Source organism: Cyprinodon tularosa, unplaced genomic scaffold (assembly GCF_016077235.1).
Source record: "Cyprinodon tularosa strain WSP-4 unplaced genomic scaffold, ASM1607723v1 ctg660, whole genome shotgun sequence".
In the NCBI taxonomy this organism is placed as follows: Eukaryota; Metazoa; Chordata; class Actinopteri; order Cyprinodontiformes; family Cyprinodontidae; genus Cyprinodon; species Cyprinodon tularosa.
This window is the reverse complement of record NW_024039408.1, coordinates 1-14,119: the sequence shown is the minus strand read 5'-3', so window position 1 is coordinate 14,119 and position 14,119 is coordinate 1. Positions and strand designations below refer to the sequence as shown.

At 43.1% G+C, this 14,119-nt stretch overlaps 1 protein-coding gene across 1 annotated transcript in view; it reads left to right on the top strand.

Moving 5' to 3' along the window:
- LOC119799533 (NACHT, LRR and PYD domains-containing protein 12-like) overlaps nucleotides 1-13,603 on the top strand; it is a 63,825-nt gene extending 50,222 nt beyond the window's left edge. Inside the window, exon 14 of the mRNA XM_038309473.1 lies at nucleotides 13,448-13,603. Within this exon, the coding sequence (XP_038165401.1) occupies nucleotides 13,448-13,541 (94 nt within the window). The 3' untranslated portion in view covers nucleotides 13,542-13,603. The remainder of the gene's footprint in view (nucleotides 1-13,447) is intronic.
- Nucleotides 13,604-14,119: the final 516 nt, after the last annotated feature.

The following is a 14,119-nucleotide window of genomic DNA, read 5'->3' as shown; positions in this document are numbered from 1 at the left end:
GATGTTTATTTTGTTTAATTTTGATGATTACAAATGACAACAAATGAAAATCTCAAATTCATCATATCAGAAAATTAGAATATTGTGAAAAGGTTCAAAATTGATGGCCCCTGGTGCCACACTCTAATCAGCTAATTAACTCAAACCACCTGCAAAAGCCTTTAAATGGTCTTTCAGTCTAGTTCTATAGGCTACACAATCATGGGGAAGACTGCTGACTTGACAGTTGTCCAAAAGACGACCATCGACACCTTGCACAAGGAGGGCAAGACACAAAAGGTCATCGCTAAAGAGGCTGGCTGTTCACAGAGCTCAGTGTCCAAGCACATTAATAGAGAGGCGAAGGGAAGGAAAAGATGTGGTCGAAAAAAGTGTACAAGCAAGAGAGATAACCGCACCCTGGAGAGGATTGTGAAACAAAACCCATTCAAAAATGTGGGGGAGATTCACAAAGAGTGGACTGCAGCTGGAGTGAGTGCTTCAAGAACCACCACACACAGACGTATGAAAGACATGGGTTTCTGCTGTCGCATTCCTTGTGTCAAGCCACTCTTGAACCACAGACAGCGTCAGAAGCGTCTTGCCTGGGCTAAAGAGAAACAGGACTGGACTGCTGGTGAGTGGTCCAAAGTCATGTTCTCTGATGAAAGTAAATTTTGCATTTCCTTTGGAAATCAAGGTCCCAGAGTCTGGAGGAAAAGAAGAGAGGCACTTCATCCATGTTGCTTGAAGTCCAGTGTAAAGTTTCCACAGTCAGTGATGGTTTGGGGTGCCATGTCATCTGCTGGTGTTGGTCCATTGTGTTTTCTGAGGTCCAGGGTCAACGCAGCCACATACCAGGAAGTTTTAGAGCACTTCATGCTTCCTGCAGCTGACCAACTTTTTGGAGATGCAGATTTTATTTTCCAACAGGACTTGGCACCTGCACACAGTGCCAAAGCTACCAGTACCTGGTTGAAGGACCATGGTATCCCTGTTCTTAATTGGCCAGCAAACTCTCCTGACCTTAACCCCATAGAAAATCTATGGGGTATTGTGAAGAAGAAGATGCAATACACCAGACCCAACAATTCAGAAGAGCTAAAAGCCACTATTAGAGCAACCTGGGCTATCATAACACCTGAGCAGTGCCACAGACTGATCGACTCCATGCCACGCCGCATTGCTGCAGTAATACAGGCCAAAGGAGGCCCAACTAAATACTGAGTGCTGTACATGCTCATACTTTTCATGTTCATACTTTTCAGTTGGCCAACATTTCTATAAATCCTTTGTTTTTATTGGTCTTCAGTAATATTCTAATTTTCTGATATGATGAATTTGAGATTTTCATTTGTTGTCATTTGTAATCATCAAAATTAAACAAAATAAACATCTGAAATATATGAGTTTGTATGTAATGTATGAATATAATATACAAGTTTCACTTTTTAAATGGAATTACTGAAATCAATCTACTTTTTCATGATATTCTAATTTTATGACCAGCACCTGTATATTGTTGCATGTTAACAGCATTGGGTATAGTGTTAGGTGGGTGTGAGTGAGCCCCCTGATCATTGTAATTGTACTGACTGAAGTAAGATGACTGGGCTTTTACATAGTCTTCTGTCCTTTTCAGTGTTTGTTTGGCTACAGGACTGCGCTCGGATGCCTCACTGTATTTTCCTTCCTCTATTTCTGCTGCTACTGCCTCAAATACTTTTGCTTCAGCATTAGCAGCTGTAAGTTCCCTTTGGAGAGTGAGTGCACGCAGTGATGCTTCAAGTTGTGCCTTCTCAATCTGAATATGTGTCTCTTTTTCATGAAACTCCAGTTTAGCTTTAGCTGCTTCAGCCTTAGCTCTTGCTTTAACTGCAGCCAAACTGACAGAGGAGCATGTAGATGACCGTGAGGCTAAGGAACAGACGTACACTGTATCTTGATCCATGTCCTTATTTGATAGCACATCACTTGCCTTCTGTTCATTACCTTTGTTGTCCATGGCTCCGACGTTGTCTTTTTCTGTGTCTCTTCTGCATGGGACGTCTTTTTACTGTCCTGGCCTCGCTAAGCACTGTGGCCTTCAGCAGTAACTCAGCTATACAGGTAGCTAAACACTCTCCCATTCGTCCACCAAGAAGCACTGCATTAGGTTCTTTAGCAGGGTTTAATGAGAATCGTGTCAAACTGTAACACGCAAAGATACAGAAAATTAATGCCAGCTAAGCTAACATTGGGCTAACACAAGTAAAAATGCCTATCTTCACATAAAACATGTCAATGGGTTATGAATTATGATTTATATGACAGGCAAATTAGAACAGTACTTAAAGACGATGCCGTTTTGCACTTAGATTAAAGAAAACATAACAAAAACTGCTTCTTTCAGAGCAGATGGATCAACAGGCTTTCTTCCTTTCTGGTAAACAAGTTGTAGTAATAGAAGTGACCACAAGATGGCGTTTGTGAACTAGCAATACACACAATTATAACATTTGCCACTAGGTGGTCTCAGTAGATGAACTAAACATTGAATAACATTAAGTTAAACAATTTCCATTACATTATATGTAAATATATTATCTGTCTGTCTGATGAGAGCAAACTAGGTAGAAGAAAGTAGTTGTGGATCAACAGCTATAAAATCTGTGTAATCCTTCATGTTTGCTGTATTACCCTGTGCTGCATTCAGAGCTCACCAGTAATGATCCTGGAACAAGGTTGGAACAGCCACAAACTGTTTTTTCTGTGTGGGCGGAGCTGTAGGAGAAACTGTATCTGATGGGGAACGCAGACTGAATAACTCCTGTTCAACTTCTCACTACTCTGCCGTCTTTACAAGCAGAGAGTTTTAGGGAGCTGATTGACAGCTCTGGTATTTACATTCACATTGTGTGTGTGGTGACGGCGTTCCTAATACAAATATGGGCTCATATTGACGTCATTATAATGAATTGTTGCACATTACAATGATCAGCATTAAGGTATAATGACGCTGAAAGTAGCAGTTAGACAGCAACACTAATCCTAACTATGTCAAACTAAACTCAACAGGCTTTTTATTTTCAGACGGTTTCTTTGGTGAGTCTATGGCTCTGTTCGAAAACCTGGGCTGCATCCAAGGACGCGGGACTACCTAGACTGCATCCTTTGAAGTCCGTGAAAATAAGGAGACCGGAATAGTTTTGATTGTGAATTCAAACAGGTCTACCCTTCGGCGGGTTTTAACGTCGTAGGCTATGTTGCTTAGCAACCGTGACAGTTGACACACAAAGCAGGAAAAGAATGAAAACTGAAGTTTTCAAAACTGATTGTTTATTTATTTATTTTTTATTGTAAAGTGAAAAAAGACTACACCTACAAGAATCCAGAGTGGAATTAAGGTTCCAACCACCGGCAGCAGGAACAAATAAAATCAATTGTATTGATATAAACCTTAGTCAGTTACATAACAAGCTGCTGTCAGTTTGCACATCTCTGTTGTTGCTGCTATTTTCAAATATCCATTACTGTAAAAATGTCCATAGCTGCATATTGGTTATTTATTCTCCAGGTGAACAGTTTTATATTGTTATAATAAAGACATTTTCTATTCTATTATATATTAATAGGTAGAAAGATATAAGTAAATCTGAACACTGTATGTATAAAAATATATCTGCAAAATCTAATATTCAACAACAAAAAATACTTAGTTAAGCATATTGTGCCAAACAGCAATAAAAAAAAAAAATAACTCCTATCAGATTTATAGTCCCACACTGCAGATATATTAGAATCTGTCCTTAAATTACAGCCAAACCAATTTACACAGTAACAGATAAAAACCTTTAGATAAATCAAACAGTACCGCCACATATCTGACTCAATAACCATTAAAACAACTATTTTCATTAATTTCATACGGAACTATTCACAAACTTGAATTATATGAAAAATGAACTTCCAATATTCACCACTGTACCTTTTTCCTCTGGTCACGGAGCAGCCGACTTGCTTGGTCTCGCAATGAATCCTGGGAAAACCAAGAATAGCGAGGATACATCGGACCCGTCCTTAAAATCGGGCAAAAAGAAGGACGCGTTTTAAGGCCGCATAACGAGGAGTCTTGGAATCCGACCAGACCTCGGCGCCGCGCTATGACGTAATCGTCCTTTGAATCTGGCCTTCTAAGGACACGTCCCATGACTTCGAACAGAACCTCTGATATCAGTCAATCAGTTGTTGGTTGGCTGTAACAAATGTCCCTGAGGTTTGTTGACAAAGTCTCTCTGGGATGGCCTGACTGTAACCTTTGTCTCCTTGCTGCTTTGGCATCATTTGAACTTCAACGATTCAGATTCCTTGTTTCGATTCTGGTTTCTATCGATTCCGATGCTTTTAAGAGGAAGGATCATCAAAGTTTCCATGTTATAAATTAGCTGCTAATCACATTACTGTCTGGATGAAATAATCTGAATTTCTCAATAAATGTTCCTTCCTTGAACATCTAACTTTGAACATTAATATAAATGATCTCACAGTTATTTTCAACCAGTATATAAATATCAAACCAATGAACTGTAAGATGATCTGATGAATTTTATTTTCACATGGAGCTTTATTGTTTAAAACCTCATTAAAACACATTTCTATATATCCAGTGTCTGATGCCGCAGATACTGAAGCTGTTTAAAACTATTTTATTATTTTATTTTCCTGATTCTGACTGCGGTGCAGTTCTAGGCTGAGTGTCTGAGCTGGAGCAGAAAGCAGAGCAGCAGGAAGGCATCCTGACAGAGTTTCTATCCTCAGTGTCTTTTACTGCACCTCAGCTCCACTCAGCTAGACCTGGAAGTAGTGATGTTTTACTTTTATGGACAGAGGGAAGATCAGATTTCATCCTCCATTGTTCAGTTAGTGGGTTTTAGCGGATGAAACCTAACCCAAATGGATTAAAATAAACAATCAGTAAAGTTATTATTTTAATTATTTATAATTTTGGGAGATTTAGGTTAAAGTGCTTTTTATTCCATCCAGAACGAGCAGGAAACAAGGCAGGTATCTGTTTAGACATGAAGTAAGAAGAAGAAAGTATAAAAAGCTCTGCTCTCCCTGTAGAAGCAGGAAGGAGGAACAAGTTCCTCAGTGAACCTAAATTAGCACAACACCGATGCAGCAGGTCAAAGATGAGGCTCTCATTCTGACTCCGGTGGTGTTTAATGATGTCGGCCATGCGTTTCCCAGGTAGCGACTGGTCATTTCTTCATTTAACTTTAAGCCACACTTTCAAACAGATGGCTGCACACACTGCTGTGGATTCTTCTTTGCTGGTATTAGGAAGCTTCTATTGCTGGTTGAAAGACTGGGCATCGACACTAGGAATCAGAAAATAAAAAGTTTTAACAATTCCAGGAGAATTAAATGTTTGAACCAGTTCTGATCGCTTATCGATTCTCTGTGACCAACCCTACTGGTTGCTCAGCTTCTCTGACCAAGAATAATCTGCTGTTTCTAATCTGCTTGTGTCCTTCAGATGTTAATGAGCACAGATGCTGGAGACTATTTGCAGTTTCTTCAATATTCTGAAAGTCTTTGTTTCTACAATCATGTGAACTAAAAGTTTCTTTGTTTTTTTTTTTTTACATTGTTTGGATAACTGGCTGCTTACAGATAATAAAACCAGCGAATTTAGTTTCTCAGATGTTAAGAATATTGTTTGGTATGATGATTAGATTAGATTAGATTCAACTTTATTGTCATTACACAGGTACAGGTACAAGGCAACAAAGTGCAGTTTAAGTCTAACCAGAAGTGCAATAGCAGCAAGTGCAGGATAAATAATGGTTCCATAAATACAGGACATGGGTTTCTACTAAATGAGTATAGAGATGAATACCATTACAAATAATGAATATAATATATAGGTCACTTGTTATGAACTAAATTTACAGTTGGATATGTACAGAATATAGTATACAGGTGGATATTACTATAAAAAGGGTTTTTAGAGTTATGTACAATAGCATATATACAGATGGGTTTTACCATAAAATTAATAAATAAAGTTTGGACAGAAGCTATCTAAATTAAAGTGCAGTGGGAGGTAATAGCATATTACAGTTAAAGTACGTTATTGCAAATGTATATGTAAACAATTGGTGCTGTGAATAAAGAGTCAGCAGTGCAGATATAAGCAGTCTTTAATGTAAATTAAAGGTATAGTGGAGGATGTTCTTTTTCCAGGTGGATCATCAAAATAAGTGGTCCTTCTGATTCTCAATCTACCTGATGATATGTTAACATAAGGCCGTTGTCATGATGGGTTCTCTAGTGAGACCCAGTTATGCAGAACACCACGGAGACGGAAACAGAAGTAAAAGGTTTAACAATGTTTATTGTCACAAGCACAGTTTAACCACTGGTTCTGGTTCTGGCCTGGGGACTGGTTCACTGGAGTCTGCGTGGGAGACAGTTCAGTTAGCGTTTGCTCAGAGGAGTTTGATTCAGACAGTTTCAGATTTGTACCTTGAGGGTTCTTGGTTAAAGCCTTGAGAGGGAAACTGTTGGGTCCGGAGATAGTTTGTTCAGCAGAGTCCGTTAACTGCTTCAGCGTCTTACTTCTTGAGAATGAGCTGACTTTGAGTTTCCAGCTCTTGGTCCAGAGCTGCATGGAAAATCCAGAGAGAGACTTCAGGTTTGGCTCAGAGGACAGGCTCGGCAGGTTAAGCTCCTCCTGAGCTTCACAGGAGAAAAAACAGGTTTCCTGGAAGACAGAGACAAAGGTTAGAATCCAGTCTGGATTCAAAAGTCAACAAAGGTTCTCAGAGATACTAGGCTTAGGTGCTAACCAACTGGATAAAACACTGCGGCATTGAGGCAAGGTCTGAAGACAGCTTAAATACTGTGGATCCTCTGATGATGGGATGAGCTTCAGCTGTGCAGGAGGCTCGGCTCAGGAGGATCCATGGCGGACTCTGCTGGAGGAAGGTGGTACTTCTCCAGCTCCCAACAGTACCCCCCCCTCAACGACCGCCCCTTGGCGGTCCGGAAGATGTCGATGGACAGGAATGCTCGTACTCCTCGATCAGTGCTGGATCGAGGATGTAAGAGCCAGGAACCCACTGACGATCCTCCGGGCCATAGCCCTCCCAGTCGACGAGGTACTGCCAGCCGCGACCTCGCCGACGGGAGTCCACGATCCGGCGGACGGTGAATGCAGGATGACCATCGACTTCCAGGGCGGGTGGAGGGGAGTCGGATCGTGGGCACAGAGGACTTGAGACTACTGGTTTCACTTGAGAGACGTGGAATGTGGGATGAATACGAAGAGACGGGGGAAGTTGAAGGCGTATGGCTGATGGGTTGATGACCTGGGAAATCTTATACGGACCAATGAATTTTGGAGAGAGTTTACGAGACATTCCCTTGAGGGGAATATCTCGAGTGGATAGCCATATCTCTTGGCCCACGGAGTACTCAGAGGCCAAGAGATATGGCTTGGACAAGAATGTCAAACCCGATTCTCTCTCTCGTCTATACTCCGTTGATCAACCCGAGACGCCTGAACCTGTCCTTCCCGCATCATGCACTGTTGGAGTGGTTACCTGGGAGATCACCGATCTAATTAATTCCGCCCTGGCTTCAGAAACTGACCCAGGTAATGGTCCTGCTAACCGAACCTATGTACCTTCTTCTGTCAGATCTCGCCTAATACAGTGGATACATGCTGCTAAGTTCTCTGCCCATCCGGGGGTGAGCAGAACCGTCGCTTTGATTTCAAGACGTTTCTGGTGGCCAACTCTTCACAGAGATGTCAAGGAGTATGTGTTGGCCTGTTCCACCTGTGCTAGAAATAAAGCCTCACATCAACCTCACTCAGGCCTGTTACAACCTCTTCCAGTTCCCTCGTGTCCATGGTCCCATATAGCTATCGACTTCGTCACTGGTCTTCCCATCTCCCGAGGTATGTCCACAATCTTCACCATCGTTGATCGATTCTCGAAATCCTGTCATCTCATCCCTCTCAGGAAACTTCCCACGGCTTTTCAAACCGCCCAGCTCCTGGTGAAACACGTCTTCCGTCTTCATGGCATTCCCCAAGAGATCCTCTCAGACCGTGGTCCCCAGTTCATTTCACAAGTTTGGAAGGCATTCTGTTCCGCTCTCGACTGTAAGTTCTCTCTAACTTCCGGTTATCACCCACAGTCCAACGGCCAAACTGAGAGGATGAACCAACAGCTAGAGTCAACCCTCCGTTGTCTGACATCAAACAATCCCACCGACTGGAGCCTGTACCTAACTTGGATAGAATACGCACACAATTCTTTTAAATCTGCTTCCACCGGCCAGTCACCGTTTCAGGTCAGTCTCGGTTACCAACCTCCACTTTTTCCCACAGACGAGAGAGAGATTTTGGTCCAGTCAGTCAACCAGCACATCAGACGCTGCCAACGCATATGGAGAGAGACCATCACTACCCTCAATCGTTCCTCCGAGACTACCTGGAGTCGGCAAAACGCTTGGTAGTCTCGGAGGAACGATTGAGGGTAGTGATGGTCTCTCTCCATATGCGTTGGCAGCGTCTGATGTGCTGGTTGACTGACTGGACCGAAATCTCTCTCTCGTCTGTGGGAAAAAGTGGAGGTTGGTAACCGAGACTGACCTGAAACGGTGACTGGCCGGTGGAAGCAGATTTAAAAGAATTGTGTGCGTATTCTATCCAAGTTAGGTACAGGCTCCAGTCGGTGGGATTGTTTGATGTCAGACAACGGAGGGTTGACTCTAGCTGTTGGTTCATCCTCTCAGTTTGGCCGTTGGACTGTGGGTGATAACCGGAAGTTAGAGAGAACTTACAGTCGAGAGCGGAACAGAATGCCTTCCAAACTTGTGAAATGAACTGGGGACCACGGTCTGAGAGGATCTCTTGGGGAATGCCATGAAGACGGAAGACGTGTTTCACCAGGAGCTGGGCGGTTTGAAAAGCCGTGGGAAGTTTCCTGAGAGGGATGAGATGACAGGATTTTGAGAATCAATCAACGATGGTGAAGATTGTGGACATACCTCGGGAGATGGGAAGACCAGTGACGAAGTCGATAGCTATATGGGACCATGGACACGAGGGAACTGGAAGAGGTTGTAACAGGCCTGAGTGAGGTTGATGTGAGGCTTTATTTCTAGCACAGGTGGAACAGGCCAACACATACTCCTTGACATCTCTGTGAAGAGTTGGCCACCAGAAACGTCTTGAAATCAAAGCGACGGTTCTGCTCACCCCCGGATGGGCAGAGAACTTAGCAGCATGCATCCACTGTATTAGGCGAGATCTGACAGAAGAAGGTACATAGGTTCGGTTAGCAGGACCATTACCTGGGTCAGTTTCTGAAGCCAGGGCGGAATTAATTAGATCGGTGATCTCCCAGGTAACCACTCCAACAGTGCATGATGCGGGAAGGACAGGTTCAGGCGTCTCGGGTTGATCAACGGAGTATAGACGAGAGAGAGAATCGGGTTTGACATTCTTGGATCCGGGTCTGTAGGAGATAATGAGGTTGAAACGAGAGAAGAATATGGACCACCTTGATTGACGGGGATTGGCTTGTTTAGCTGACTGGATGTAAGCAAGGTTCTTGTGATCCGTCCAAACCAGAACCGGGTGCTCAGCTCCCTCCAGCCAGTGTCTCCATTCCTCCAGTGCCAACTTGATGGCCAGTAGTTCTCGGTCTCCAACATCGTAGTTTTGCTCTGCGGAGGAAAGTCTTCGAGAGAAAAAGGCACAAGGATGAATCTTTTGATCAGTGTCGAGTCTTTGAGATAAGACAGCTCCCACACCAGAGTCGGAAGCGTCTACTTCGAGGATGAATTGTTTGGAAGGATCAGGCTGGATTAACACGGGTGCTCTGGAAAACAAAGATTTCAGTTTCTCAAATGCGGTTTGTGCCTCAGGGGTCCATTGAAAGGTTCGTTTGACTGAGGTTAAGGAGGTTAGAGGAAGAGCTGTCTGACTATAGTTCCTGATGAATCGGCGATAAAAATTGGCGAAACCCAGGAATCTCTGTAGCTGCTTGCGGTTTTCAGGAACCGGGCCACTCCAAAACTGCCTTTATTTTATCCTCAGAAGGCTTAACCTGCCCGCCCTCGAGCACAAACCCCAAAAAGGTGACTGAAGGCTGATGAAACTCACATTTCTCGGCTTTGACGAAAAGTTTGTTCTCCAGTAATCTTTGCAACACAAGGCGGACATGTTTCTTATGCTCTGAGAGGTCTTTAGAGTAAATGAGTATGTCATCTATGTAGACGAACACGAACACATTTAAAAAGTCTCTGAGAACGTCATTCACTAGGGCTTGGAAACAGGCAGGAGCATTTGTTAGACCAAAGGGCATGACCAAATATTCGAACTGGCCCAAGGGGGTCTTAAAGGCTGTTTTCCACTCATCTCCGTCACGGATCCTAAGAAGATGATAAGCGTTCCTCAAATCTAGTTTGGTGAAAACAGTTGCCCCTTGTACAGGTTCAAAAGCTGAGGCAAGTAGTGGAAGAGGGTACTTGTTCTTAATTGTTATTTGGTTCAGGCCTCTGTAATCAATACATGGTCTTAAAGAACCGTCCTTCTTGCCGACGAAAAAGAACCCTGCACCCAACGGGGAAGAAGATGGGCGAATTATCCCAGCAGCTAAAGACTCGTTTATGTATTTTTCCATGGTTTCTCGTTCTGGTTTGGAAATATTGTATAGTCTACTGCTGGGTAGAGGTGCTCCAGGTAATAGCTCGATCGCACAGTCATATGGTCTGTGTGGTGGAAGGGACGTAGCACTGACCTTACTGAAGACAGGAGCCAAATCATGGTACTCAGAAGGGACAGAAGAAAGGTCAGGAGAGTCCATCTCCCCCCCACCTCTAGGAGACCCCACCGCAGGGGCTGCCGAACGGAGGCATGTTTCGTGACATAACGTTGACCACGATTCCACATGACGATCAGTCCAGTTAATATGTGGATTATGTTTCTCCAACCATTCGAATCCAAGCACCAGGGGAGAGCATGCGGAGGGAAAAACAAAAAATTTTATGGTTTCACGATGATTACCTGAGAGTAGTAGCTCGAGTGGTTGAGTTTGATGGGTAACCTGGTGGAGTTTTTTCCCATCAATAGCTGAGACACTAAGAGAGTGGGTCAGGGGAATGGTTTCAATTTGAAGCTGCTGGACAAGGTTTGAATCAATTAAATTTCGTTCACAGCCTGGTATGTCCAACCTGCATGGGTTCGGCATCCATCTCTCCGAAATGAGAGGCCTGAACAGGCAGAGGGAGAGACTGGACTTTAGATCTTGGTTTGGACAACTGTTCTGTGGGAGCAGAAAAAACAGTCACATTATTAGAAGCAGGGGCTGAAGAAACAGAACCCAGATTTCTAGACTTGGAGCTGTTTCTAGCTCGGATTCTGTTGTCCAATTTTATCGTCAGACGGATTAATTCCTCAACTGTTGCAGGTTCGTCGAGGGTTGCTAGTTCATCCTTGATGCTTTCATTCAAAGCCATAAAATAAGCCCCCTTTAAAGCGCTTTGGTTCCATCCGGAGGCTGCCGCTTTAACCCGGAAGTTAATGGAGAACTCCGCCACTGAGGAATTTCCCTGTTTAATGTTGAAAAGAGCACGAGAGTCAATGGTTTGATCAGTTTCTTGATTGAATACCTGAGAAAATTCAGAAATAAACTCAGGGTAACGACAACTGAGGCTTTCGTCGGAGGCAAACCTTGCCTGAGCCCATTCCAGGGCTCTTCCTGTCAATTGGGAAAGAATGAAAGTTATCTTCTTATAGTCTGTAGGAAAACTGCCAGGAGAGTTCTGAAAGATTAAACGGCATTGAAACAAAAATCCCTTGCAGTCTTTCATATTACCAGAGAATTTTTCAGGTAGGCTTGGGCGGAACTCTGATGACGTCACTGCTGGTGACCTCAGAGGCGGAACTGGACCCGGAAATGGTTGCGCTGCCGACGTGGCATTAGCATTGCTCATAAAATTAGCATAACTCTGAAGCATATGATTGTGGGTCTCAACCAAACGATATAACTCACGGAGGGTTTGAGTTTGTCCCTGGATTTGGGCATCTTGCTCCTCCAATCGACGGCGGAGGTGATCTGCTGGGCCTTGTGTTTGGCCGCAGTGTTCTGTCATGATGGGTTCTCTAGTGAGACCCAGTTATGTAGAACACCACGGAGACGGAAACAGAAGTAAAAGGTTTAACAATGTTTATTGTCACAAGCACAGTTTAACCACTGGTTCTGGTTCTGGCCTGGGGACTGGTTCACTGGAGTCTGCGTGGGAGACAGTTCAGTTAGCGTTTGCTCAGAGGAGTTTGATTCAGACAGTTTCAGATTTGTACATTGAGGGGTCTTGGTTAAAGCCTTGAGAGGGAAACTGTTGGGTCCGGAGATAGTTTGTTCAGCAGAGTCCGTTAACTGCTTCAGCGTCTTACTTCTTGAGAATGAGCTGACCTTGGCTTTGAGTTTCCAGCTCTTGGTCCAGAGCTGCATGGAAAATCCAGAGAGAGACTTCAGGTTTGGCTCAGAGGGCAGGCTCGGCAGGTTAAGCTCCTCCTGAGCTTCACAGGAGAAAAACAGGTTTCCTGGAAGACAGAGACAAAGGTTGGAATCCAGTCTGGATTCAAAAGTCAACAAAGGTTCTCAGAGATACTAGGCTTAGGTGCTAACCAACTGGATAAAACACTGCGGCGTTGAGGCAAGGTCAGAAGACAGCTTAAATACTGTGGATCCTCTGATGATGGGATGAGCTTCAGCTGTGCAGGAGGCTCGGCTCAGGAGGATCCATGGCGGACTCTGCTGGAGGAAGGTGGTACTTCTCCAGCTCCCAACAGCCGTCCTACGTGCTCGCCACCATTTTTATTTTTCAGTGCTGAGTCTGTATGGAGGACCAACTCTGCCATATTTAAAAATAAATACAGAAATAAATAAACCCTCAATAAATAAATAACCATACAAACAATTGCCCCCAAAAATACAATAAACCAATAAATGCAGGCAGAATTTAAATTATACAGTGAGACATAAAAGTATATATCTCTTTTAATTAGCTTCTTAATTTATTCGCCTTTGTAATAATTACCTTATTTATTTATTGTCCCTTAGTCTTCAACTGTATTTATTACTTAGTTTTTAAGTATTTATGTGCATGATATAATATTTTTGTCTGTTTTATTCTTCCTTTGTATTTTTTATCCTTTATTTCTTCAACGCTATTTTTGTCTGCCTCATTATGCAAATGAGAAGGGGGCGTGTCTTAGAGGGTCACCTTCTTCCCATTCCAGACCCAAACGCTCTGTCTCCTCCCAGAGGTTTGGGCCTTGATGTGGAGAGCAGATGTTCATCAGATGATGACATCACTGTTTGCTCATCATGTTTTAGTCTGTGTTTATCATCCAGATTCTCTGATTTCATTAGAACTGACTGTATTTCTCCTCTAATCACAGACTTGGTGGCTTTTCTCTCAAAGAGGCTGAGTGTGAAATTGTGGCCTCAGCTCTGAAGTCCAACCTTCATCTGACTGAAGTGATAATAGATTAGATCATTGTAGCTGGAACATTTGGAGACTCTGGAATGAAGCATCTGTGTGAGATACTGGAGAGTTCAATCTGCAAAGTGAAGAAACTGAGGTGAGTTTTCTCTTTATTCAAACATCATCGTCGTCAAATATTTAACTTTATTTTCCTGTTCAACTTATAAAATGTTTTGTTTTAATGCAAAAAATGAGCAGAATGAGAGAAATGACGTTAAGTAATGAAGATGTTTCAGTTTGATTTGGGGAAGATTCCGACGGTTAGACGAGATAAGATGGCTTTATTTCTCATTTCTTCTCCATATCTTTACATCTAGAATAGTGTTTGGTTCCTCTGGAGTAGAACCAGAACCACAAACATGTAGGAACAATTATAATGAAAAATAATGTTTAAGAAGACGACAATAAAAGCTTAAAAAAATAAAACATTGATGGCAGCAGCAGGTTCCTCCTCCTCAGCTTTGTCCTGAAGCTGCTGTTCTATTGGACCGGGTCAGAGAGATCCTGTCCTCTTTAATCTGACAGCTGTCAGAGAGGGTTGGAGCCATGTCTCTGTGAGCCAATGATGCTTCATCAGGGGACTCAT